Here is a 26,580-nt window from a genome sequence, read left to right on the forward strand (position 1 = left end):
GGTTTTCTGGACAACAGATCTTTCTGTATTTTGGATCTTAATACCTTAAGTCTATTAGAAAATCATGTAAACATTAAATAAACCCAATAGGCATGTTTTGCTTCTCAAAAGGATTAATTATATCATAGGGTGTTATTTACCAAAGGTCGAATGTCAGAGATTTATACACCTTGAATCAACTCACAACTCGAACGGTTTCTCAAAAAACTGGAATGGGAAAAACTCGAATCTGCAAATTCAAATTTCGAAGCCCTAAAACTTGAATTGTTCGAGTTTTTGGCATGAAAAAAAATTTAAATCGGTCAAATTGATTAGGTTTTCTGGCAAAAACCCTTTCAAAAAACCTTGTACATCATGAAGGCTATTAACATCTTCAAATGGATCAAGGGACCTCTGCCCAGGCCCAGACTGGCAATCTGTGGGTTGTGGCAAATGCCAGATGGGCTGCTGTAAGTTGCCATAGTCACTATTTATTGGGCTGGTGGGGGGCTGTTTGGGCCTCTGTGTACTTGGAATGCCAGGGCCTATTGTAAATCCCAGTTCAGGCCTTCCTCTGCCATTGACTCCTACATGACCTGGACAGGTTTTAGATGGTGTATTTTTGGATTCAAGCTATTTCCAGAGTCAGGGTATAATACGAATATTCAAGTTTTTTATAAACCTGAAAATGTGAGTTTTGACCAAAAAAAAAATCTATTAGAAATCGCATTTTCGTGGAAAACACAACTCGAACCTAAATAAACAACCCCCTTATAGTTGGGATCGAGTACAAGGTACTGTTTTATTATCACGGAGAAAAAGGAAATCATTTTTAAATATTTGGATTATTTGGATAAAATGGAGTCTATGGTAGACAACCTTTCTGTAATTCTTTAATTCAGATTTCTGAATAATGGATCCCATACCTGTATAACCTTTGACACTGGCCGACATTTATCTGGCCAAGCTGGTAAAGTCAGAACTAGGGGTATGCGGAAGAGGCACATGCTGAAGGCACAATGGTGCCCCTACTTTGATTGGGGCCCTTCTATAACTTGGTAGTGGCTGAAGGAGCGGTAGCCTCTAGCCGAGCTAGAGGGGGAGGTGACAATTGGGGGATATAGAGCAGGGAATGTCCTTGAGCTCCCTCTCTACTTGGCCACCACTGTTAACCGGCAATGTTCTTGAGGGTTTATTTGCAATTCCCTATGTTCTGTCCCCGACCAACCCAGTTATGTGCCTGGTACTCCCCGATCCTTCACAGCAAGCTTACGCTCCATCTACAAGACCCTACCCTGTCTGATTCTAATCTGACCATTTAGTAACAGTGTTCTTGCTCCTTGTGTCACTACCCTGACATCTTTCACATCCCTGCCGGTATTATTTTTATGGGATGGGGGAATGGCTGTGTCAGGAAAGGCCCAGGTCAATGGGAGGCGGCAGGAGGCCATCAGACAGGGCTTCTGTTTTGCGAGAAAGGAAATAGTAATAATTACATGATTGCCAGGAAATGGATTCTACCATGCAAGACTAATAGGGTGCAACTAACTTCAGAATTAAGAAATCCCTGCGTTCATTTACACAATATTATATATTATTTTTATGCATTAGTTAACACTTTATACCGATAATAGTAACCCTCTTAAAACTGTGTTTTGACAAAGTAAATCCTCACTTTACCGTGAAAAAAGAGGCCATGAGCAAAAAAGAAAAAGAAAAAAAACTCTTGCTATTTGTAGATGAAAACATCTGACACAATTTGTTTGTTCAACTGGAAATTATCATCCAAAAAAATTCAAAACACGTCCACGACAACTAAAAATATAACTATTGTTCCTGCCAAAACTGCTCAGAACACTGACACGCTGACATTATCCATGTAAGAGAAAAAAAAAAAATACAAAGGAAAAAGAATGTCTTTATTTAACACGCCATAGTAGGGGCCCACCAGCCTAGGGCTCTCCTGCTGCTCCAGCCATTATTATCCAGCAGGACAGCATTAGGCATAGTATAAAAAATACACAGAAATGCAATAAGAACGAAGGGAGTATAATAAAAACATACGGAATAAAGCCATGTTGTAGATGTAACGGAAACTACTTCCCAGTTGCAGGGTCTTGACAGCTCCCACTGCTTTGTGGTATCAGGAAAAAATCTATTTGAAATGATCTTTCATTAAATACTGTATACGAACCAGTGCGTTGGTGTTTCCTGTTTCAAAATAATGCTGTTCTTGAGAATGACATATATACAACACATATGTCGTATATCTTAGTAAACGGTAGCATTTAAGAAGTCTTAACGGGTTCACAGACTGAACCCATTTTCTGGAAAGCTCTGAATTAGGCACCTACATATTTAAGCAATTTATTTCTTTTTTACTAATTTCTCTAGCAGTAGCTTTTACTTAATGGTAACTAGGGTTGCAACCTTTGTCAAGCCAATGGCTGGACACAGGGGGGGGTGATGACAACGTCAGGGGATGGCATGATGTTGAGGAAGGATCCATGTCATCAGGAGAAGGCCAATGCTGTCAGAGCTATGACATCACACAGTCACACTTGGGTGGATTTTTGTCCAGTTTTTGAACCCAGACTGGATGTTTCCTATTCAAGGGGCTGTCCAGTTCAAAATAGGACACACTACATTCATAATTGTAACTAAGCTGCATAATCCATGTTGGTCGCAAAACAACGCTTACTTAATTAGCTTTTTAATGTTCAAATATTTTTTAGTAGCCTTAAAGTGGACCTGTCACCCAGACACGAAAAGCAATATAATAAAAGTCCTTTTCAAATTAAACATGAAATCCAATTTCTATTTTTTAATAAAGCATTCATAGCTGTTGTAAGCTCATTTAAAATCTCAGCTGTCAATCAAATATTGTCTGCCACTCCTCTAAGCCTTAAGGCGGCCATAGACTCAAAGATCCGCTCGTTTGGCGACATCGCCAAACGAGCAGATCTTTCCCCGATATGCCACTTAAGGCATGGCTATATCGGGGTTAATTCGAACGTTCGGCCGTATGGCCGAACGATCGAATTACGATGCGCCAAGGGGCTCCGACGGGTCGGTCGGTTAAAAATCAAACCTTCCCGAACGATATCGTGGCCAGATATCGATCGGGAAGACCCGTCGGAAGCCCCTATAAACGGGCAGATAAGCTGTCAAATCAGTCCAAACGACTGATATCGGCAGTTTTATCTGCCCGTGTATGGCCACCTTTAGGCAAAGAGGCAGACCATTGCTTTCACTTTGCATTCAGCACTTCCTAGATGTCACTGCTCTCCCTAAATTCCCCCTGTTCTCTTCACCATTTAATTGTGTAGCCAGGGCATGGGGATGGACATCGGGTCCCCCATTCTGGTGCACAAACAAGATTCTGAGATGATGCAAGGCTTGTCTTAATAACAGTGTCCACAAAATGGCTGCTGCCTGCTTGCTATAATTATGAATTCCCAGACTGAAGGAAACACGATTCAAATCATTTATATAGTGTAATTAAAGTTCATTTTGCTTGACTAATGTGATAAAATGGGATTTTACATTTTTTTCACTGGGTGACGGGTCCCCTTTAAAGTACAGTGTTCCAAACAAATCTGGGAAACCCCAGGATCCCAAGCACATATTTGTACATGCTACCTGACAAAAGGTAGGGCCACAAACAACACTAACCTTGGGTGCACACGTATGAAAATCCTTTTGGACTTGGCATGACCACTAAAAAAAAATTGTGGAAGGATACCAAACAGTTCAGGACATAGCATAGGATGCACTGATGTAACCAACTGCCTTATTGGGATGGGTCTGGAGTGCAAACAAGTTTTGGCAAGTGGGACTGGGGTTGGAAGACAACCTCTTGCTCTGCCAATCCCCGGAATAAAAGATTTTGCCCTGATATCTTACTAACTAGCAGGGATGTTCAATTTATTGGGAAATATGGAAAATGGGGGGGGGCTAGTGGAGGCATCAGATCTAAATGGAGTGTGGTGGCCTTGGGCTGGTAAAGGTATGGGACCTGTTATCCAGAATGCTCGGGACGTGGGGTTTTCAGGATAACGGATATTTCCATAATTTGGATCTTCATACCTTAAGTCCAGTAGAAAATCATGTAAACATAAAAATAAACCCAATAGGCTGGTTTTGCTTCCAATAAGGATTAATTATATCTTAGTTGGAATCATGTACAAGTTACTGTTTAATTATTACAGAGAAAAGGAAATCATTTTGGATTATTTGGATAATATGGAGTCTATGGGAGACAGCCTTTCCATAATTTGGAACTTTCTGGATAAAGGCTTTCCCGATACCTGTACATAAGCACAGAACATAAGGTGTGGCATTTCTATCCTAATTCTTTGTGAGCTTTTCATCACACTCACTTTGTACAATTGTAGGACTGTGTTGCAGGCATGGGATCTGTTATTCAGAAAACTCCGAATTACAGGAAGGTAATCTCCCACAGACTCCATTTTAATCAAATATGTCAAAGTTTTTAAACATATTTCCATTTTCTCTGTAATAATTAAACAGCACTTTGTACTTCATCCCAACTAAGATCTAATTAATCCTTATTAGTGGCAAAACATTCCTATTGGGTTTATTTAATGTTTAAATGATTTTTCAGTAGATTTAAGGTGTGACAATCCATATTACAGAAAGGTCCCTTATCCGTAAAAACCCTGGGATCCGAGCATTTCGGATAATAGATCCCATACCAGTACAGAATGAGTTTTACATTTATGCTAAAGAGGCCACCTACACAAAAACACGATTTGCTTTCTATAATGCTCATTCTTGTTGATAGTTACTTTCCCACCCCATCTTAATCAGGTCACAGCATCTTCTACACACTAAAGAGTTTTTGGCAAGAAAAAAATTCATAGTCATAAGCGGGACGCTAAAATGTACATCAACGATGAGCAAATGCTCCTAATGCTTCTAGGAAACTATGGGATCCCCTTTTTTGTACAGGTATGAGATCCGTTATCGGAAACCAGAAAGCTCTAAATTACGGAAAGGCCCTTTTATGAGATCCGTTATCGGAAACCAGAAAGCTCTAAATTACGGAAAGGCCCTTACCCATAGACTCCATTTTATCCAAATAATCCAAATGTTTAAAAATGATTTACTTTTTCTCTGTAATAATAAAACAGTAGCTTGTACTTGATCCCAACTAAAGGTGGCCATACACGGATAGATCCGCTCGTTTGGCGATGTCGCCAAACGAGCGGATCTCCCTCCGATATGCCCACCTTGAGGTGGGCAATATCGGGCTGATCCGATCGTGGGCCCTAGGGCCCAACGATCGGATACTAGCGTTCGCCAAACGGGCGGTCGGATCGCGGGACCGCATCAACTAACAGATGCGGCCGCGATCCGACGGGATTTTTAATCCCATCCGATCGAGATCTGGCCGACTTTCGGCCAGATCTCGATCGGGGAAGCCCGTCGGGGGCCCCCATACACGGGCCAATAAGCTGCCGACACGGTCTGTCGGCAGCTTTTATCGGCCCGTGTATGGCCACCTTAAGATATAATTAATCCTTATTGGAAGCAAAACCAGCCTATTGGGTTTATTTAATGTCTACATGATTTTCTAGTAGACTTAGGGCTTGAAGATCCAAATTATGAAAAGATCCATTATCTAGAAAGCCCCAGGTCCCGAGCATTCTGGATAACAGGTCCCATACCTGTATTATATATTATTAATAGGTTTCTGATCTATACACAGAAGCACTTATTGCTACTGAAATACAGAGCTGCATTTGGTCATGCATTTAGCATCACACGCAAGTGAGACAACAGACAGAGTTTTCTCCTCATTCCTGGAAAGGACAATGGAAATTTAAAGATCCGTGAAGCACAACTGTTTGCTTGGCAAAATTGCACATTACATGAGGATAGTTTGTACAACTGCCAAATTACACAAATAACCAGAAAATAACATTTCACTTTCGTAAACGGTCTGTATTTTAATAATTTGGCCAAATGAGAAGTTAAATTGTTAAACGTTATTTTTGTGAGCCGAAAAAAAGTTGTTTAAGCCATTAAGGACAGGATTTCTGCTGAGAAAATATTTCCTGTTTTCTCCAAAGGACACGGGGCTTACAGTATGCGTTAATTTCTCCCCGAATGCTGCATAAATGCCAATGAAATAATGGCGCAGGCTTTCTATAGTCATTTAGGCTCCTTCCGCATTTCTGTGAACTGTCGCACAGATACAAAAGGAAAGAAAATGTAACATGTTATCAAGTTCTACAGATTATAAAACACCTTCTGTGTTCAGCCTTCAGCTGAAATTTACACACAAATGAACGTTACGGTTTTATTTCTTTTTATTGATTTTAGAAGAAATATCTGGATTAGGTAGAAACTACTTTTCATTCGCTGGAAAAGTCATAAAAAACACGTATAAAAGTACCTGGAGTGAAAGTCATCATTTCTTTTCTAACGGGGTATTTCATCCTTAAATTAACTTTTAATATCTTATAGAATGGCAAATCCTAAGCAACTTTTCAATTGGTCTTCATTATTTTTTTAATAGTAGTTTTTTTAATTATTTGCCCTCGTTTTCTGACTATTTCCAGCTTTCAAATGAGGGTCAATGAACCCATCTAAAAAAAAAAAAGTTCTGTACGGCCGTCCTGAAAGGCCGTCTCCAATAAACTAAATTTTATCCAAATAATCCAAATTTTTAAAAATGATTTTTCTCTGCAATAATAAAACAGTAGCTTGTACTTGATCCCAACTAAGATATAATTAATCCTTGTTGGAAACAAAACCAGCCTATTGGGTTTATTTAATGTTTACATGATTTTCTAGTAGCCTTAAGGTGTGAAGAGCCAAATTACAGAAAGATCCCTTATCTGGAAAACCCCAAGCCCTGAGCATTCTGGATAAAAGGTCACATTCCTGTACTCATCTTTCTATTCAGGCCCTCTCCTATTCATATTCCAGTCTTATTCAAATTGATGCTTGGTTGCTATGGTAATTTGGACCCTAGCAACCAGACTGCAAACTGGAGAGCTGCTGAATAAAAAGCCCACAAATAATAAAAAATAAAAAACAATCGCAAATTGTCTCAGTATATAACTCTCTATATCATACTAAAAGCTAACCCAAAGATAAACAACCTACAGTTCGTAAAAAAAATATAAACCTGGTTTAACAATTTAATCCTTACTTTAAAAAAACATGGATGAATAAAACATAATTTAGCCAAGTAAATATGCAATAAACATTTACAAAATTCATTACTGCTTTCCCCATAAAACATTGTACAGGGAAAGTATATTTTAAAGAGCATTATACTGTACAGGTAAGGGATCCGTTAAACAGAAACCCGTTATCCAGAAAGCCCAGAATTATGGAAAGACCTTTTTCCATGGACTCTATTTTATCCAAATAATCCAAATTATTTCCTTTTTCTCTCTGATATTAAAACAGTAGCTTGTACTTGATCCCAACTAAGATATAATTAATCCTTATTGGAAGCAAAACCAGCCTATTGGGTTTATTTATTGTTTATATGATTTTCTCGTAGACTTAAGGTATCAAGATCCAAATTATGTAAAAATCCCTTATCCGGAAAACCCCAGGTCCCGAGCATACAGGTCCCATACCTGTATGTTTTTTTTTTTTTAGCTATGGATTTGTCTAATGGAAAAAATGCGATTGTACCTTTGCTATATTCCTGAAGGTTTCTATAAGAATATAAGCAGCCACAATATCCTTAGTGAGCAGCATTTAAAGAGTTAAAAATACTTTCTTTGGCTGTGATTTGGCCGTTTTAGCCACAGCAAGCCTTTATTACTTTTTCGTGCCATCACTTTAGTTCTAGTTGAAACCACAACCACCAAGCAAATGTGGTTAGGGGCCTCCCTGTGGATGCCTTGTCATTCCCAATCAGGAACAAGCCGGTTATAAAACAGGACTTTTTTTGCAACCGATTTTATTTGGCATCAAAATATATAGATTTTCTTACAGCTTCCTGGCAAGATTAATGATGGATGTACCCAGGTGGCACGCAAACACCAGGTTAACGGTGAGGGGGGTATAGCATTTGTAATATTTTATTTATAAACCCTTTAACGGGATCAGTTATATTTTTTGTCAGGCCCTTTCCTATTCCGACTTCTATACTTCATGGTCGCTAAAGTGATTGAGCCCTAGCAACCAGATAGATGTAAAAATTCCAAGGCTGAAAGCTGCAAAATTAAAACTTTTCAATTAAAAACACAAAATGACAAAATTAAGAATTATTGCAATCAGTCTATTTAAAGGAGAAGGAAAGCTACCAACGCAGTTTATTGCCAATAGATTAGCCACAATAGTGCAAGCTATAAGAATATTTATTCTGTAGAATGCTTTACCATACCGGAGTAAACAGCTCTAGAAGCTCTCTCTGGTTGTTTAGGATAGCAGCTGCCATATTAGCTTGGTGCGACATCACTTCCTGTCTGAGTCTCTCCCTGCTCACTCATAGCTCTGGGCTCAGATTGCAGGAGGGAGGGGGGAAAGGGAGGGAGAGAGGAGCAAACTGAGCATGCTCAAGCCCTAGCCCTGGAGGTTTATGCTGAAAACAGGAAGTCTGATACAGAAGCCCATGTGTATATCTCACAATAGAAGGAAAGAAATTAAATGTTTCTTTTGACAGAAGACTCAGAGCATTAATTTGAGGGTTTACTGGTGTATTTACAGTATACAGACCTTTCTGATAAAGCTTACTTAATTTTAGCCTTTCCTTCTCCTTTAAATTAAGGCTATTAAAGGCTGACACATTATGGGCTATTTTATTATTGCATATTTTTCTTTCTCCTATTCCTCTTCTATGCTGACTTCCAACTGCTGTGTGGTCGCTCGGGTGATTAAGCCCTAGCAACCAGATAGTTGTAGAAATCCCAAGTTTGAGGGTTGCAAATTAAAAAAAAAAATCTCAATTTAAAGGAGAAGGAGCTAATATGGCAGCTGCTATAAACAAACAGAGAGAGCTTCTAGAGTTGTTTACTCAGGTATGCTAAAGCATTCTGCAGAATTAATAGTCTTATAGCTTGCACTATTGTGGCTAATCTATTGCCAATAAACTGCTTCAGTAGCTTTCCTTCTACTTTAAAATTAGGCCAACTGCAAAATAGGGCTGTCTACATCATAAGTAAAAGTTAGTCTACAAGGGAGCTAGCTCTTAAAGCTTGCAGCTGAGCTGAAAAACTGTGGGTTAGCGTGATGCTGCTACTTACCTCCAGCTGTCAGCACAGTGCCAAGCTCGGCAACACTTTATTGAAAACACTGCCTGTATATTCGGTTAAACACTGTAGCTGCCAACAGCCAGATATTAGCAGCATAAAACTGTTAATATATTTGAAATTACTGAATGTAAAAAAAAGTCTAGTTTTAGGGGGATGGACTTTATAGCTCCACAAAAGAAGAACGCAGATGCAAAATCTCTATTCAATCGTGATAAAAGTATGAATTTCTAGCCCAGTTAGCAAAATGATTTGAGCAAGATAAGTTTATTTCACAAGAAATAAAAAAGAAAGAGGGAGAGAGAGAGAGAACAAGCTGTTCATATATCTGGACACGGGTGCTTTCTTGAAACATGATGTATGAAGAGAAAGGAGCTACTCAGCTATTAACTGCTCTCGCAACAAAGGAAATGATCTAATGCAGTTGGACAGCGCAGTTTGACTAGACATTTGGCTGCCAACATGAAATAATAAAGATATAGGAAGTTGGACCAGTTTAAACAAAGTCCCCACCACAGCGAGTTTCCAAGGCAACAGGAGGCTTAAGAATTTGAGTTTATCCTAAAACAGTACACAGCAGCAAAACAGAGAGCGCCCAGCATTTCCCTGCCCCGATGACGACAAACATGACACTTACATTTACTTAAAGGGGAAGGAAACCTCGTTGGCGCTAACCCCCCTCCCCCCCTCCCGTGTATTGCCCCCCCTCCCTCCTCCCCCTGGCCTACCCCTCCCGCTGGGCAAATGCCCCTAACTTGTTACTTACCCTTCTGCGCAGGTCCAGTCCAGGGAGTTCACAGGCGACATCTTCTTCCACGCGATCTTCTTCCTCCTTTGACCGGCGTTTTGGCGCATGCTCAGTAGGAGCATTTCGCCGGTACGGATCTACTGCGCATGCGCCAAAAGTCACGCGCAGTTGATCGTACCGGCGAAACGATCCTACTGCGCATGCGCCGGTCAAAGCAGGAAGAAGATCGCGTGGAAGAAGATGTCGCCTGTGAACTCCCTGGACTGGACCTGCGCAGAAGGGTAAGTAACAAGTTAGGGGCATTTGCCCAGCGGGAGGGGTAGGCCAGGGGGGAGGAGGGAGGGGGGGCAATACACGGGAGGGGGGGTGGGGGGTTAGCGCTGAGGAGGTTTCCTTCCCCTTTAAGGGTTCTGCGACCCATGCTATTTAACTTTACTATCCAATTCCCTTAAAATCACCGGAGTTCCCTCTGAAGCTGTTATTTTATAACATTAGCAATGCAAGAACAAAATGTCTAAAAAGAAATGTATTTAGCAGCCCCGCTACATGAAGGAGGCACAGTTGTTAAAGGGGACCTGTCACCCGATAAAAATTATTTCGAATCCTATTTAATATCGTTAATCAAGCAAAATAAACTTTAATTACACTATTTAAATTATTTGAATCTGGTTTCCTTAGGTCTGAGAATTCATAATTATAGCAAGCAGGCAGGCGCCATTTTTGTGGACATTGTTATTAAGGCAAGCCTTGTATCATCTCAGAATCTTGTTTGTGCACCAGAATGGGGGACCTGATGTCCTTCCCCATGCCCTGGCTACATAATTAAATGGTTAAGAGAATGGTGGGGAATGTGAGGAGAGCAGTGACATCTAGGAAGTGCTGAATGGAAAGTGAAAGTAACTGCCTGCTCCGCTACTATAGAGGGGCAGGCAATATTTGATTGACAGCTGAGATTTTTAAATGAGTTTACAGCTCTGCTATGAATGCTTTAATAAAAAAAAGAATTCGGATTTCATGTTCAATTTGAAAACTTTTATTATACAGCTTTTTATGTCTGGGTGACAGGTCCACTTTAACATTTTTAACACTAACAACTTGAAGCTTTGGGGATTGTTTCCAATATAGGATCTATTATTTGGAATGATTTGGGAAGTGGAGGTCTTTCTATAATACAGAGTACAGGTATAGGATCCGTTATCCGCAAAGCGCCAAGTTATGGGAAGGCCATATCCATTTTAATCAAATAATTATATTAATATTTACATTGCTCTATGTAATACTAAAACAGTACATTGTACTTGATCCCAACTAAAGGTGGCCATACACGGGCCGATAAAAGCTGCCGACTGACTGTGTCGGCAGCTTATTGGCCCGTGTATGGGGGCCCCCGACGGGCTTCCCCGATCGAGATCTGGCCGAAAGTCGGCCAGATCTCGATCGGATGGGTTTAAAAATCCCGTTGGATCGCGGCCGCATCTCTTCGTTGATGCGGTCCCGCAATCCGACCGCCCGTTTGCCGAATGCTAGGATCCGATCGTTGGGCCCTAGGGCCCACGATCGGATCTGCCCGATATTGCCCACCTCAAGGTGGGCATATCGGAGGGAGATCCGCTCGTTTGGCGACATCGCCAAACGAGCGGATCTATCCATGTATGGCCACCTTAAGATATAATTAATCCTTATTGGAGCCAAAACAATCCAATTTGGTTTATTTAATGTTTAAAGGATTTTTTTTACCAGACTTGAGGTATAGAGATCTAAATTGCATAAAGATTCTTTATCATCTGGAAACACCTAGGTCATGAGCATTCTGGACAACAGGTCCCATACCTGTACCATTCTTTAAATGGGTGATTCACCTTTAGTAACTTTTATTATGTTATAGAATGGCCAATTCTAAGCAACTTTTCAATTGGTTTTCATTATTTATTTTTAGGGATGCACCGAATCCACTATTTTGGATTCGGCCGAATCCCCAAATCCTTCATGAAAGATCCAGCTGAATACCAAACCAAATCCTAATTTGCATATGCAAATTAGGGGTGGGGAAACATTTTTTACTTCCTTGTTTGGTGACAAAACGTCACGCGATTACCCACCCCGCCCCAAATTTGCATATGAAAATTAGGATTCAGATTCGGTTTGCCCTGGCACAAGGATTCGGCCGAATCAAGATCCTGCTTATAAAGGCCGAATCCGGAACGTATCCTGGATTCGGTGCATCCCTATTTATTTTTTATAGTTATTTTCCTTTTTTCTGACTATTTGGAGCTTTCAAATGGACGTCGCTAACTCCCTTCTAAAAAACAAATGCCCTGTAAGGCTACAAATGTATTGTTATTGTTACTTTTTATTTTTTAGGTTACTTCTATTCATGCCTCTCCTATTCATATTCCAGTCTCTTATTCAAATCAATGTATAGTTGGTAGGGTAATTTGGACCCAAATTGCTTAAGATGCAAATTGAAGAGCTGCTGAATAAAAAGCTAAACAACTCAAAAACCTTCAATAATAAAAAAATGAAAACCAATTGCAAATTGTCTCATAATATCACTCTGTACATCATACTAAAAGTTATCTCAAAGGTGAACAACCCCCTTAATGTTTCAAAAAACATTTAAACATTAAAAACCCGATAGGATTGCTTTGCCACCAACATGGATTTATGCAGCTTAAAGTGGCCATACAATGTAAGATTCACCAAAGCGAATCTTCCCTCCGACAGGTCCATCTCGGATGGGCGATATCATGGTAAATCAAACAATTGCATTATGATGAAGTGGATACGAAAAGTCGGAGCGAGGACTATTCAATGAGCCAATGCAGTCCTCGATCCGACAGACTCTCCACTAGCTTTTAATCTGACACAAGGCATAGAGCACACTCTGCATCAGCCTCTGGAGAGGCACAAGTGCTCTGTACGTGGTCCCTAAGAGGCTCAAATTCATGTCCCTTAGCACTACAAACCATGCACATATACCAGTATTAAACAAGCCCTTCTAACTAAACAGCAAGAGAAAAAGACTAAAATACATCACAAAACCTGATATTAATTTGTAACCAAATGTAATGTATTCACTTTAGTTTAATTCAGCTCAAACTGGCAGGATCAGCCAAAACGCAGCATTAAATCAACAGTGTAAACCCCTTCTTCCCCTACACCACCAAAGACCTGAATATATGAAGTCATACACCTGCGGTCCCAGTTGAGAACACGTCAGTTCATGTAGCAACACTAAAATGTTCTGAAAATGAAACAAGTGCACTTTTTTTTTTTTAACAATAAATGAGGTCATATTTTTCAGGGCAACAATTGCCAAAACAACCAAGTACCGTTGAAAGTGAAGTTGGCATTTATGTGACCAGGTGGTCTTCTCACTGGAAACAGTTGATAGTATTTCAGCAAGCCATTTACTGAAGACAAAGAAGGGTCTTTCAACATGAAAGATTACAATGAGGCCTTCACGAGAACAACTTGGCTGACATTAAACCTGTAAAATATATATATATATATATATATATATATATATATATTTTAATATGTTAACATATTCTGGATTATTTATGAAAACAAACACTTTAGTTTTATGGACATCCAAAATGTTCCCTTAGATATAAAACAGGCAAAAATGTGTGGACCATGTTGGTGTAGCATTAGCAGGAAATTTTGACTCCCCAACCCACTCCTAAGTAGCCTAAAACGGTCAGTGTTTTTAGAAATGGCCATGTTATGAGCAGTTACATTACCACTGGGGTGGCATATGTGTGTAGAGAAGAAGGTACCCTACTAGATGGTTGGTCTGTGACCTGCCCAAACCTGCACAGCCAGTTTGGGGGTAATATATGTTTGTGTAACCGCACACCATAGATCTGGGAAGTTGCCGTCATTCAGTATATTACAACAGAATAAGAACAACTCATTTTACTTCTTCTGGGAATTCCAAATTATTTCCATCTGAATAATAAGTCAACAACTAAAAACAAGAAGAAAACATAACATGACTTCCCTATTTTAAAAACACAATAGATGCCTTCACCACAAACATAAGAAATGTGTTACCAAAAATGATGTTCTAGTTGTACTAGTACGTCCCCAACTTTATCTCATGCTTTAGCCCTCCTCTATAAATATATATAAATAAATATATAAATATAGGTTTAGGGCAAGTTATGTTTTCATAACAATATTGTTTCACGGAAGGAGGACATCATGAAGATGTCTAAGCATAACAGTTTAGGGACCCAGAGAATCCCAGGTGTAGCTGAAACAAATCAACAGTGTGGTCATACAGTTTGAATACAATGTATTAGAGCAGTAAACCCCAACCAGTGCATCAGGAGCAACATGTTGCTCAACAACCCCATGGATGTTGCTCCCAGTGGCCTCAAAGTTGGTGCTTATTTTTTGAATTTCTGACTTGAAGGCACGTTTTGGTTGTATAAAGATCATGCATGTGTAATGTCAAACAGAGCCTCCTGTATGCTGCCAGTCCACATAGGGGCTATCAAATAACTAGGGATGCAGAAAAACCTGGATTTAGTTCCTGGTCGAACCAAATCCTATATAACTTTAAAAAAATTTGAGTGTTTGGGGTTTTTCCTCCAATGCACCAGCTTTTATGGCACATATGAAGGGTTCGGATTCGGTTCGGTATTCACCCGAATCCATAACTCTAGATTTGGGGATTTGGCCAAACCCTAAAAAACAGGGTTAGGTGCATACCTACAAATAACTAATTACAACCATTACTGGGCATCCCACTAGGAACTTTTTTCATGCTTGTGTCACTCCCCAACACATATGATCGGTTCTGATCCAGTTTGGTATTCACCGGGATTCATAATTCTAGATTTGGGGATTTGCCCAAACCCTTAAAAGCAGGGTTAGGTGCATCCCTACAAATAACTAATTACAACCATTACTAGGCACTAGGAACTTTTTTCATGCTGGTGTAACTCCCCAACTTTTTTATATTTAAATGTAGCTCACAGGTAAAAAAAAAAAAAAAAGTTGGGGACCCCTGTATTAGAGCCTATAAATCCTTCTAGTTTCAACATGATTTCCTTAAGTTCTGCTAAAGATGCAAGGGATACCATTGCTACCAATGGCCAAGATGTAAGAATTTGGGCAGCAAAGGTTAACCATGCACATTGGTTGGCAATTCATACAATATTTTTACATAGATACAGCAAGATAATGAACAGAGGTCATATCAATTTGATTCCCTCTATTGAGTTACATTTCCATCTTTGTAAAACCCAGTACTGAGGTGTAGGCATGGGACAGTAAAATCCAAAGAGGATAACTGGGCTGGTTATAAGCACGTTATGTTTAATTAAAAAATAACATGACATTTCAAAGCTCCTTACTTGAACCAGTAAAACAGAGGTTGAAAAAAGGAAATCCATAAAACAAAAAAAAATGCAAAATGTAATAAGTGGCGCTGAGGTTTGGCACATCTTGTCTATCCTCTAAACAGCTGCAGTGCGGAGTTTAACAATTGTCGAAACATAAAGGACGTCTGGTTTTTAACATTTCATTGCTGCAAAAAAATTATATATATTATGGCAGACCCTTTTAAGGAATAGAGTTACAAAAGGGGGATCTGATATCAGAGGTAAACTGGACATTCTGTCTATTTTAAGTAACTTACATTTAACTGGAGGAGGAGATAGACTATGGAAAAAGCGAAGCAGAAGTTAAAAACACCAGAACATGAATACGTCACCCCTATTTGTAATGGAACAAAACAGACAAAAATACATTTTCGGTTTAACATAATAAATCCAGTTTTCAGTGCAGAGCTGAAATTTAGTAGATTAAAGTACATTGCTATTAGAGGATTAGGATCCTCTGTGGGCACTAGAAGTGCTCTGTTTTGCGTATATAATTCAACTTGGAACAAGGCTAGTGCAAATTGCACTCAGTTTTACTCCACGGGCAATATTCGAGAACAAAGCGTGCACGAAAATCATCATGTCTACATTTAATATGTTACTTGGACCGAAATTGTAATTTTTTTGCTATGTAAAGTCTTTTCTTTGGTCATGGTAGAGCAAAAAAATTGCCAGCAACAGAGGACTAACCTGGAATGCTTAGGAATAGGATGCGACAAGGCAAAAGGATATTTTTTCCACCTTATCCTTGCCTAGGGAACCTCAACGGTATTTTTCAACTCAGACAATAAAACATGTATTAGCAAGTGAGAGGGAAAGACGAGATGTGGACAATGCAGAGAGAAATATCCTTTGTGGAAGCAATAAATGATACATAACTTTTAAACTTTACAACAGAGATCTTCACACTGTTTGGGTGCAAGTCCTCTTGGCTTGATCTCCTTGGTTTGGTTCACTCAGAAGGTAATGAAAACATATCCATAACCTTCGTAAAAAACTTTGAGCGAACTCCCATGCACTATTTTAGCTCATTTATTAAATAATTGTTTAAAAAACTCAATTTAACTGGATCGCTGAAAAACAAAATTGAGTGAAAAACTGAATCGCTCTAATTTTTCAGGCATTTTCCCCCAAATCACGCTAATTTTTAGTTTTTGCCCAAAAACCCTGAAAAAGTCTTATTTTCGGGATAAACCTAGTGCAGACCACGAAAACGTCAAATTGAGATAGGTGCCTCTCCCATTGACTTATATAGGACCTCGACTGGTCTTAGATGGAGGATTTTTGGATTTGTGCTTTTGCAGAATATAATAAATATGTATATAATAAATAGCGTATAATATATCTTGAAAATTTCTCATTTTTTCCCCTCTAAGAAGTCAAGTTTTCTAGAGAAATTTTTTTTTTCCGGATTTTAATAAATAACCCCCTACAAGTACATTAAAGGATGCTCTTAGCAAATTACATCTGGGAAATTCTTAATCTTAAAGGGCACCAATCATGACCAAAATCCTTTACTAAGTAAATACACTATGTGAAAGTTCAAGAAATACGATTTTTAAAACAGTTAGAATTGTTTGTATAATGTAAATGATCAGCTCACTATACCTTCTGCAAGATCTCCCCTATCTCCCCTGCAGTCTAGCTGAGGCAGGCATCTTGGATTTCACTGGCTCCTCCTACCTATATCTTCCAGCCAACTGCAGCTCTGAAATCTCACACATGCTCAGTTCAAATTCCTTGCTTGCTTATCAACCCTTCTAAGCTATTTTCAAATCAGCCAAACCTGTGTGTTAGCTGCTGTACAGTAGTGTTGCCACCTGCTGGAAGTTAGCAGGTGGCAGCACTTCTAGTGGATACTTCTAGTGGAGGAGTTTACTAAAACAAGGCATTCTGGGTAGAATACTCAAAGCAGTGTTACAATCTGAGCATGCTCCTGAAATTTGCATATTAGAGTCTCTGTTAGAGTCTCAATATGGCCTCCCTCAGTGAAAGAACCCATTTGACAAAGTAAGGGATTTTTTTAAAACCTGCAGTTTTTTCAAAAAACTATATATGTAGTTTGATTAAACGTGTTTAGCTTGTACTGGTCAGATTGTTAATATGTGTTTGATTTTGGCTGTGATAGGTGCCCTTTAAGCACCAACACAGAGAAATTCTGCATGGGGGGGGGCATTGAACTTTCATTTATTTTGCCTTATAACTCTTTTACTCACACCAATGCCATTTTCTGCTACTCTCTGTTTAAAGCAGAAGTTTTCATTCTTTTTTCATGTAAGCACCCCTTCTCAAAGGTGCAATCTATTTAGAAAAATATTCAATATAATCTCTGTAGGAATATTTTAATTCTGTAAAATCCACCACAGCAATTCTGAAGAGGAATACCAACAAGAAATAACCTCTTGACATTGCTTTGAGAGCATGTCCATGATCATCTAGAACAGTGAACCCCAACCAGTAGCTTGTGAGCAACATGCTGCTCTCCAACCCCTTGGATGTTGCTTCTCTGTGTCCTCAAACCAGGGGCTTATTTTTGAATTCCAGGCTTGGAGTCAAGTTTGAATTGCATAACAACTAAGTATAGTGCCAAGTAGAGCCTCCTGTAGGCTGTCAGTCCACATAGGGGCTATCAAATAACCTATCACAGTCCTTATGTGGCACCCAAAGGGACATTTTAATGCTTGTGTTGCTCCCCAACACATTTGAATGTGGCTCATGGGTAGTAAAGGTTGGGCCCCTGATCTAAAAGATGCTGTCAGCCCAATGCATCCAACCTTTGCTATTGGTTGTGACTAATGTTGACAGATACAAACATTGGGGCACTGTAGAATATATAGGAAATACAGGTATTGGATTGGTTACCTGGAAACCTGTTATAAACCTCCGAATTACAAGAAGGCTGTCTATCATAGACTCCATTTTATTCAAATAGTCCACATTTTTCAAAATGATTTCCTTTTTCTCTGTAATAATAAAACAGTAGCTTGTACTTGATCCCAACTAAGATATAATTAATCCTTACTGGAGGCAAAACAATCCAATTGGGTTTAATTAATGTTTAAATGATTTTTAGCAGACGTAAGTTATAGCGATCCAAATGATGGAAAGATCTCTTATGTGGAAAACCCCTGGTACCAAACATTCTGGATAACAGGTCCCATACTTGTAATTAAAAGACTATAAGAAGTCAACAAAGGAAGTCTGTGAGACCTTCAACTTGGTATTAATATGGCCGCTGAACTGGGATTTGATCTAAATGTTATTAGTTGTAGAACATCCATATAAATGAAAGTGGGGATGGGGTTCCATTACTTGTTATATACCAGCTATGATGTTTCAAATATGAAAAAATTGTCTCAACATACATACATATATATATTTATATGCTGAACTTCCCTGTCACCACTAATATTCTAGTGTGTTTGTGTTTATGTGTTTTTTTGAACTGCAACAACCCAGTAAAGCTAACGTTAGTTGCCATAGAGACAAAGCTCTGTTTAGTAACACAGGGAAGCATCGTGGCTCTGTTTGTCCTGTCTTTTCTGCATTTGTGGCTTTTTTTTTTGTAAAAACTGTTATTTCTAGAAATGAATATTGTTCCACAGTGAATTCTATTTGCACAAGGCATAATGTCCGTCAGACAAAGTCAGGCCGAGAAGCTATCCCTGATCTACTCTAAATCCTAACCTTCCACTGTGGAGAATTTATTAGGAGTCAGTTAAGTAGCAACATCAGGATAATACTTTATTCTGTATTTTACTTTCAGAATCAACAATGTGTTGCTTAGCGAATGGCATCAATAACAAGGTGAAGAATGAATAGTAATAATGAGCCTTGCTGAAAGATGATCATCAAGTTAGCTTTTAGGAATCTTTTCATTCATCAGACATAAAAACGTTCCAATTCCTTATTTCTAGATCTGGTAATTTTCTGAATTTTGGCCAACAGACTGTGGAATTGCTTGGCAAATCATGGGTCTCTAAGCTCAACTGACAGTTTTCCTGGGTATGAAAGAATTACTCTTTACTCCATCATAGTCTCCACCTGGTTATAATCTACCTTAATTCTGATTGCCCCCTCATTTAATCCCCTCTCCCCAATATGTCACAGATAATGTAATTTAACTGCCGAAATCAACCAACAGGCCAAGATATAGGTACTTTTCCATATAAAGTGTTTTTTTTTTTAATTTAAAAGTAAAGGTGGCCATATATGAACAGATTTTAGCTGCCAATTCGTCTTCTTCAGTCCAAGTCGGCAGTTTATGTGCCTGCATATGGGACACTCCAAAGGGCCTACCCAACCGATATATGACCAAAAACCAGCCAGATATTGATTGAGAGGTTTAAAACTCGTCAGGGCAGTGACCACTTAGGCTCATTCATGTGGTCCTGGCCCTGACGGCCTATATCTCCCGTCATAGTGAAAGCGCCAAACAAGCGGATCTTCACAAATACTGTACAGATAAAATTAAACACTGCTTAGAGACATACTTTTGGCAAACGAAGGTTGTGGTCCTCCATGTGGTTCTCAAAGAATCACATATGCCATAGTCCAATGGAGCCCAATAGTAGTTGTGAGTGGGGAAAATTGGTTCTGTATGATACACATAAGAAATAGACTTCGGGGCCACACAAGAGACATGACTCTATGCTAATATGACCTTAGTAATGCAGACTGACAAATGTGATTAAAGATGCCCACCATCGAACACTGAATGGGGTTATTATAATTAAGCAAATACCAAGATCCACTTTGTTGGTTCACCTCCCATCTGACCCCAGCTCCCTTGGGCTTCCACAGGAATCTAATTAATTGTTTCCTGTAGGGTAACACCACACAGTGCAATACAGGTAAGGCTCCACATTACGGAAATGCCATCTTCCATAGACTCCATTTTAGCCAAATAATCCACATTTTTAGAAATGATTTCCCTTTTCTCTGTAATAATAAAACAGTACCTTGTACTTGATTCCAAAGATATAATTAATCCTTATTGGAAGCAAAACCAGCTCGAGTGAAGGATTAGAATAATCCTTTATTTATTCTAATAAGGATTAGACTAAAAAATACTTCGAATTTCGAAGTATTTATTTGGCTACTTCGACCATCGAATTGGCTACTTCGACCTTCGACTACGAATCGAACAATTCGAACTAAAAATCATCGACTATTCGACCATTCGATAGTCGAAGTAGGATAGTCTTTAAAAAAAACTTCGACCACCTACTTTGCCACCTAAAACCTACCGAGCACCAATGTTAGCCTATGGGGAAGGTCCCCATAGGCTTTCCTAGCTTTTTTTGATCGAAGGAAAATCGTTTGATTCGAAGGATTTAATCGCTCGATTGAACGTTTTTTTCTTCCATCGTTGGATCAAAGGAATTGCGGTAAATCCTTTGACTTTGATATTCAAAGGATTTTACTTCGACCAATAGTAAATGTGCCCCTTAAAGTATGACGATCCAAACTACAGAAAGATCCGTTATCTGGAAACCTGCAGGTCCTGAGCATTCTGGATAACAGGTCCCATTCCTGTATTGTGAATTTTGCCCAAAGCATTTCAGTCAATATCATCCACCAGTGCTTCCTACTCGAAGAACACAATCAGGCCCGGACTGGCAATCTGTGGGTTCTGGCAAATGCCAGAGGGACTGCAATAAGGTGCCATAGAAAGTCAGTATTTAGTGGGCTGGTGGGGGCTGTTTGGGCCTCTGTGTGGGTTGATTGGGCCTCTGTGTACCTGAAATGCCAGGGCCTATTTTAATTCTCAGTCCGGACCTGAACACAATATATCCTTAAAGGGACATTAAGCTGACCATTTAGTAATGTCGGGGAAGGGGGGGGGGCATTTCATTATGCTCACAAACTTCTAAAAATCTATTGAACTGGAACAATTTCCATAACACTTTAACATAAGCTGCTATAAACCTACTAGGCAGATGTTGTACCTTATTATCCAATTTTTTTACAGACCTGTTTAAAGAACCTCCACACATTTCTCAGGTCTTAGAAAGCAGCTTCACAGCACCCTGAAACAGATGAGCAAACGCGTAATGAATTAAGCTAATGATGCTCTCCTATTCATGGTCATTTTTTCAGCTGGATTCACTTAGAAGCATTGAAACCAAAATAAAGCTGGTATAATGAAACACAAAGCTGTACCAGAGTATGTATGTCCATTCCTTGAGTCAAAAAGGCTACAAATAGCCATTTACCCCCCAAACATTGCAAAATATTTCAAAGTTGCACAAACATTTATGGTGTAATCTGGCCAACACTTTATGGATGGATTCACATCCATTTGCAGAACCTTCACGTGATATTACATGTGCTATTTTTATAGAAGGTTAAGGATTAGCGATGGGTGAATCTGACCCGTTTTCGCTTCACCAAAAATTCGCCGAAATGCATTAAAGTCTTTGGGAGACAATTTTTTAACAGCGAAACTCGGCAAAGAATTTCGCTCATCACTACTAAGGATCTTTGAATGACACATTTGCAGGCTTCAGGGAATGTCTTCTGCTGAATAAAAAGAACAGGAAGGGAGATATGCAAAGTAAAAATACTCTCCTTACAAACAGCACATGTGGTCTATTTAGCAAAGTTTGAAAATGATAATTTCCCCTTTCTTCAATATTTTTACATTTTTCATAATTTTTTAAGGTGAACAAAAAGTTGGAATTTTATTTACATACTGGAAAATGTAGCAGAAATTCAAAATAGAATTTGTAGCCACATACAGTTGGGTCCATAAATATTTGGGCAGTGGCATAATTGGCATCATTTTGGCACTGTATGGAACCACAATGGATTTGATATGAAGCAATCAAGATGTGACTGAAGTGCAGACTTCAGCCTTATTCAAGGGGTTTAACAAAAATATTGTATAAGCAATTTAGGAAGTACAACCATGTTTTATGCATAATCCCCCAATTTTCAGGGGCTCTAAAGTTACTGGACAAACTGCCAATCATAAATATAATGATCATTTTCAAAACATGTTAGTGTCCATTTCTTTATGAAGTCTGGAACCCATGGACATCCCCAAATGCTGGGTTCTTGGTGATGCTTTCTAGGACTTCACTGCAGATTTATTTGGTTGCTGCTTGTTCATTGGTTTTTCTGCCTTCAAAATGCATGTTATGCTTTTGCCAGCAGCCATATAATTAATAAACACTAGTGCTGGGTTCCATTGGTCATACCTGGTCTTTCTATTTTGAGTCTTTCCAGTGGTTTGCAACTTGAAAAAACTTTGTATTAACTTTTATGAAGTCCTCTCTCGGTTGCAGAATTTGTAGAGTGTGTTACCTAGTCAACTTTTGTGTTCATAACCAAGAGCAGTGATCCCCAACCAGGGGCTGACAAGCAAAAAGCTGTTCACCAACCCTTTGGATGTTGTTCCCAGTGGCTTCAAAGCAGGTGCTTATTTTTAAATTCCTGGCTTGGAGGCAAGATTTGGTTGCATAAAAAACAGCTGTACTGCTAAACAGAGCCTCCTGTATGTTGCGAGTCCACATAGAGGCTACCAAATAGCCAATCAAAGCCCTCATTTGATATTTCCAGGGACTTTTTTTTCATACTTTTGTTGCTCCCTAACTCCTTTTTACATTTCAATGTAGATTCCAGGTAAATTAGGTTGGGGACCCCTAAACAATAGGTAGAAATGGGATTTTTTTTCCTCAAAAGTACCCATCTGGTCAGATTGAGGTGAGAGCAATTCTATTTGGGTAGTAATGCTTAAAGGCACAGCAGTTTATTAAAACTGTATTTGTTCTATCACAGGCTTTAAAATGCTTTGAGGGGCCAGTTATGACCAGAGTAGACTTCTTTCAATGAGCAAAATTAATTCTTCCCCAAAAAACTACCAATAACAAACCTTAGTGTGGGCGTGGTCTCCTAGAAAGAGAGATCACAGTAATACAAATCTCAGGCTATGGCAAATGAGCCTAGAGTTATTATTCAGTCTGTTGTTCCTGCTATTTGTAGGATAGACAGGTGTTCCAACCTCGCTCTCCTGTTAGACTCTTGTACCTCCCATATTAATGTTCAACTGTTCTGCAATAAATCTAAAGTCATTCAAGTTCATTATAGTTTATAGACAAGTAAGGTTTATGGCACACATACCTTTTGATAGTATTCTAGGTGTGATTTTCCTAGGGAACATGGAATCGTCTCAAAGAAATGCCTATGACAGTCCCCTTGGTTATGGAATAAACGGATGATCAATGCCTCACCGCATGCAATGTGATATGACCAGGCTGCATGTGATAAAATCATGGTGAATCTTATAGACAATTCCAAGAATTTTTGACTCAGAGACAGAATCACATGTGTCATTGGCCAAAGTTATGCCAGACTGCTTCAATTCATGTTAGAAAGGCTGTAATATCCTGGGAACTTGTCGGCTAAGTTTTCCTATGGATTTATGGGAATTTACACCAAAAGGGGAAGCTCGGTAAACAATCCAGCTTTAAATAGGTAATTTATTGCATAGCAAACCATGGCGGCACACAGTGGGCAATCACCTCTTGCAGTGCCACTTTCACTTTCCCCATCTGAAGAGCAGGCGGAGAACCAGAGTAATAAGGGATTATTTTAAATGCTAGTAAATTAAAGAAAAGTAAAGTTCGTTGTTAGGAGAAATAAAAGCATGTGTATGGTTTTTGACTTTCCCTTTTAACACAGTCCAAAAAAACCCTGGCAGAGTGGAGGGACCCTTGGTTGCCTTTAAACCCACAGTACCATAAACAGGTCGGCAGATCTGCTCAGAAATACATACACAAATGTTAAATTTTAACCTGAACGTTTGTTTTCCATGCTACACAATGCATTCCAGAAGGGTGTGTGGTGGTGGGGAAGTACGTAAACCTATGATATGATTTCTGATGTAATGTTTATCTTCCTGCAGAGTAGAAATTCACTGAACAAAAATGAAAAATGATGTAGCCTTTCCCACAGCACCATATGTAACTTTGCTCTGCAACATATGCCTCTCCTGCAACTGCCAGATTCACTGCGGGGTGAAGTTTCTGTGCAAACTCCTGCATTACACTCTGCTCATCTAGAATATTTTATAGGAGTAAGGGTAGGGGACGGTAGACAGAGCTGTGGCCATTGCTACTAAAACGTATCTACTTAATACCCTTTAGTAAAGCCCCTAACTGTGAACTCTTGAGAACATCCCAAGCCAGGAGTCACCAACGTTTTTTTACCCATAAGTCATATTCAAATGTAAAAAGAGTTGGGGAGCAACGCAAGCATGAAAAAGGTCTCTGGGGATGCCCAATAAGGGCTGTGATTAGGGTTTCCATCTGGCAGGTATTTTAACGGCCTGGCCGGTAAAAATTATGCTTGATGCTTATGTTATTAATAGGAAAAAATGGCAAGAATATAGGAAGGCCGGTATTTTGTTCCAGAAAATGTGGCAACCCTAGCTGTGATAAGCTATTTGGTAGCCCCTATGTGGACTAGCCTCCTACAGGAGGCTCTGTTTGGTAGTACATTTGGTTTTAATGCAACCAAAACTTGCCTCCAAACCAGGAATTCAAAAAGACGCACCTCCTTTGAGGCCACTGGAAGCAACATCCAAGTGGTTGTGAGCAGCTCACTCTCCACTTGTTGAGGATCACTGCCCTAAGCTAAGGTTTTCCATACTGCTAGCAAACTACAACCACCATCATCATCATATATTGCAAGTTACACAGCACTTTACTATAACGTGTTATGAACTAAGGGGTGCTATAGCTGAAGGCTAACAAAACAATTTTCCAAACACCTAAAACAAAACCAAAAAAGAATCATCCCCTTAAAAAGCACCTCTCTGCAGCTTTTAATCTTTGGTATGGTCCATAAACCAGAAGAAACCATCCTTCCAAATGATGTTTCAAAGCAAATCTCTTCTTTGCATCGAGGTGGAACATTTTGCAATGTTTGCGCTTTTAGGCAAAGGTGGCAGGGGGGGGGAAAGTGAATTTTTTGTGCTGAACAAAACGAAATGAGACTCATCTGGCCTTCACATCATCACTTGAAAGATTGTTTGGTAGTTACATCATCAGGAAACAGAATCCCCTGGAGAGATCCCCCCCTCCATCGAAAAAGAAAGTCACAGCTTTTCAGCTCGTGTCCATGTGAGAAGCAGAACATAATTCTTCTGCTGCACGAAACAAAACTCAAAACAATCAATCCCAGCACGGAGTGGGGAAATTAAAACAAACAAAAAAAAAAAATCTCAATTTTTTTTAGCTTAATTTTATTTTTAAAACTTCTGCACGCCTTGTTATCCCCATCATGCACATTTATACAAATTTGGAAAGTTCCTAATTCTCAAAGGGTTTTTTTTTTTTTATCAATAACAAGCAGGGGGTGGTTGGTGTAACTCAAGCCTTCCGTGCATTCTTCTTCTTCTGCCCAGAATGGTGTAGACAAATGAAATATTTCACAGTCTTGAACTTCAGCTGGAGCCAGAATGCATTAATAAACTTACAAAAGTCCTGGCTATCATTAAAGTGCACCAGTCAGACACAAGCGTGTCTGTGCAACAGGACTCCTTATATGGCAGTGCACTGACGTAATGCTCACTAGGCTTGGGACAAGCAATGAGGCTATCATTCATTGTTAGCTCTTTCTGCTGGAATGCTCACATCTCTCATGCCTGGGAGAACTCAGCCTCTCCTACAATACAGTCCCTCAATGGCACAGCCGCTGCTGCATGGAAGATCACAAGCTGCTCCCCCTAAGGTAAGTGCCTGGGCAAGGAGGGAATGCAGGAGTCACCGCTTAGGAAAACATATAAAAACTGTTCTTTCCTCTCTTTCAATTTATTTATTTTTGCAGGCTACTGACATTTTTTTTTTTACTGGCAGAAATAAAACGTGCACGTTTCCAGTGGGCAAGAACTAAAAGTTTCCAAACACCTAAAAGCTGGTGGAGCATTCTGGGAATTGTAGTTCACCTAGACTTTACAACTTTTTTTTTTTTAATGTACTTTTTAAATATGACTTTAACAAAACTCTGGGCAAAGTCCAGAAAAGTGGACTGATACTTTAAGAACCAGGACAAACCAATTCAGTAAAACCCCCATTTTTACGTTTTTCAGGGGACCAGAAAAAAAATGGTGTAAAATCCAGGGAAAATGTAAAATGAGGGAAATGTATTATGCATAACATATAGGTGGGACCACAAAACAACAATGTAAAATGAGGGGAAACTT

The 26,580-nt window shown here is 39.3% G+C and overlaps 2 protein-coding genes across 5 annotated transcripts in view; one reads left to right on the top strand and one right to left on the bottom strand.

The window, feature by feature from the left end:
• The window catches only part of cmss1.L (cms1 ribosomal small subunit homolog L homeolog), a 220,009-nt gene that overhangs the window by 158,304 nt on the left and 35,125 nt on the right, over nt 1–26,580 (bottom strand). The gene's annotated exons all lie outside the window — the stretch shown is intronic.
• Nucleotides 1–26,580, top strand: part of LOC108707914 (filamin A-interacting protein 1-like) — a 180,531-nt gene that overhangs the window by 125,645 nt on the left and 28,306 nt on the right. Inside the window, exon 1 of one of the 3 annotated variants that reach the window (XM_018246010.2) lies at nt 25,816–26,108. The exons of the other annotated variants lie outside the window; for them this stretch is intronic. Within the exon in view, the coding sequence (XP_018101499.1) occupies nt 26,080–26,108 (29 nt within the window). The 5' untranslated portion in view covers nt 25,816–26,079. Of the gene's footprint in view, nt 1–25,815; nt 26,109–26,580 lie in introns of those variants that run through there. 3 annotated transcript variants of the gene reach the window in all.

Source organism: Xenopus laevis, chromosome 2L (assembly GCF_017654675.1).
Source record: "Xenopus laevis strain J_2021 chromosome 2L, Xenopus_laevis_v10.1, whole genome shotgun sequence".
NCBI lineage: Eukaryota > Metazoa > Chordata > Amphibia > Anura > Pipidae > Xenopus > Xenopus laevis.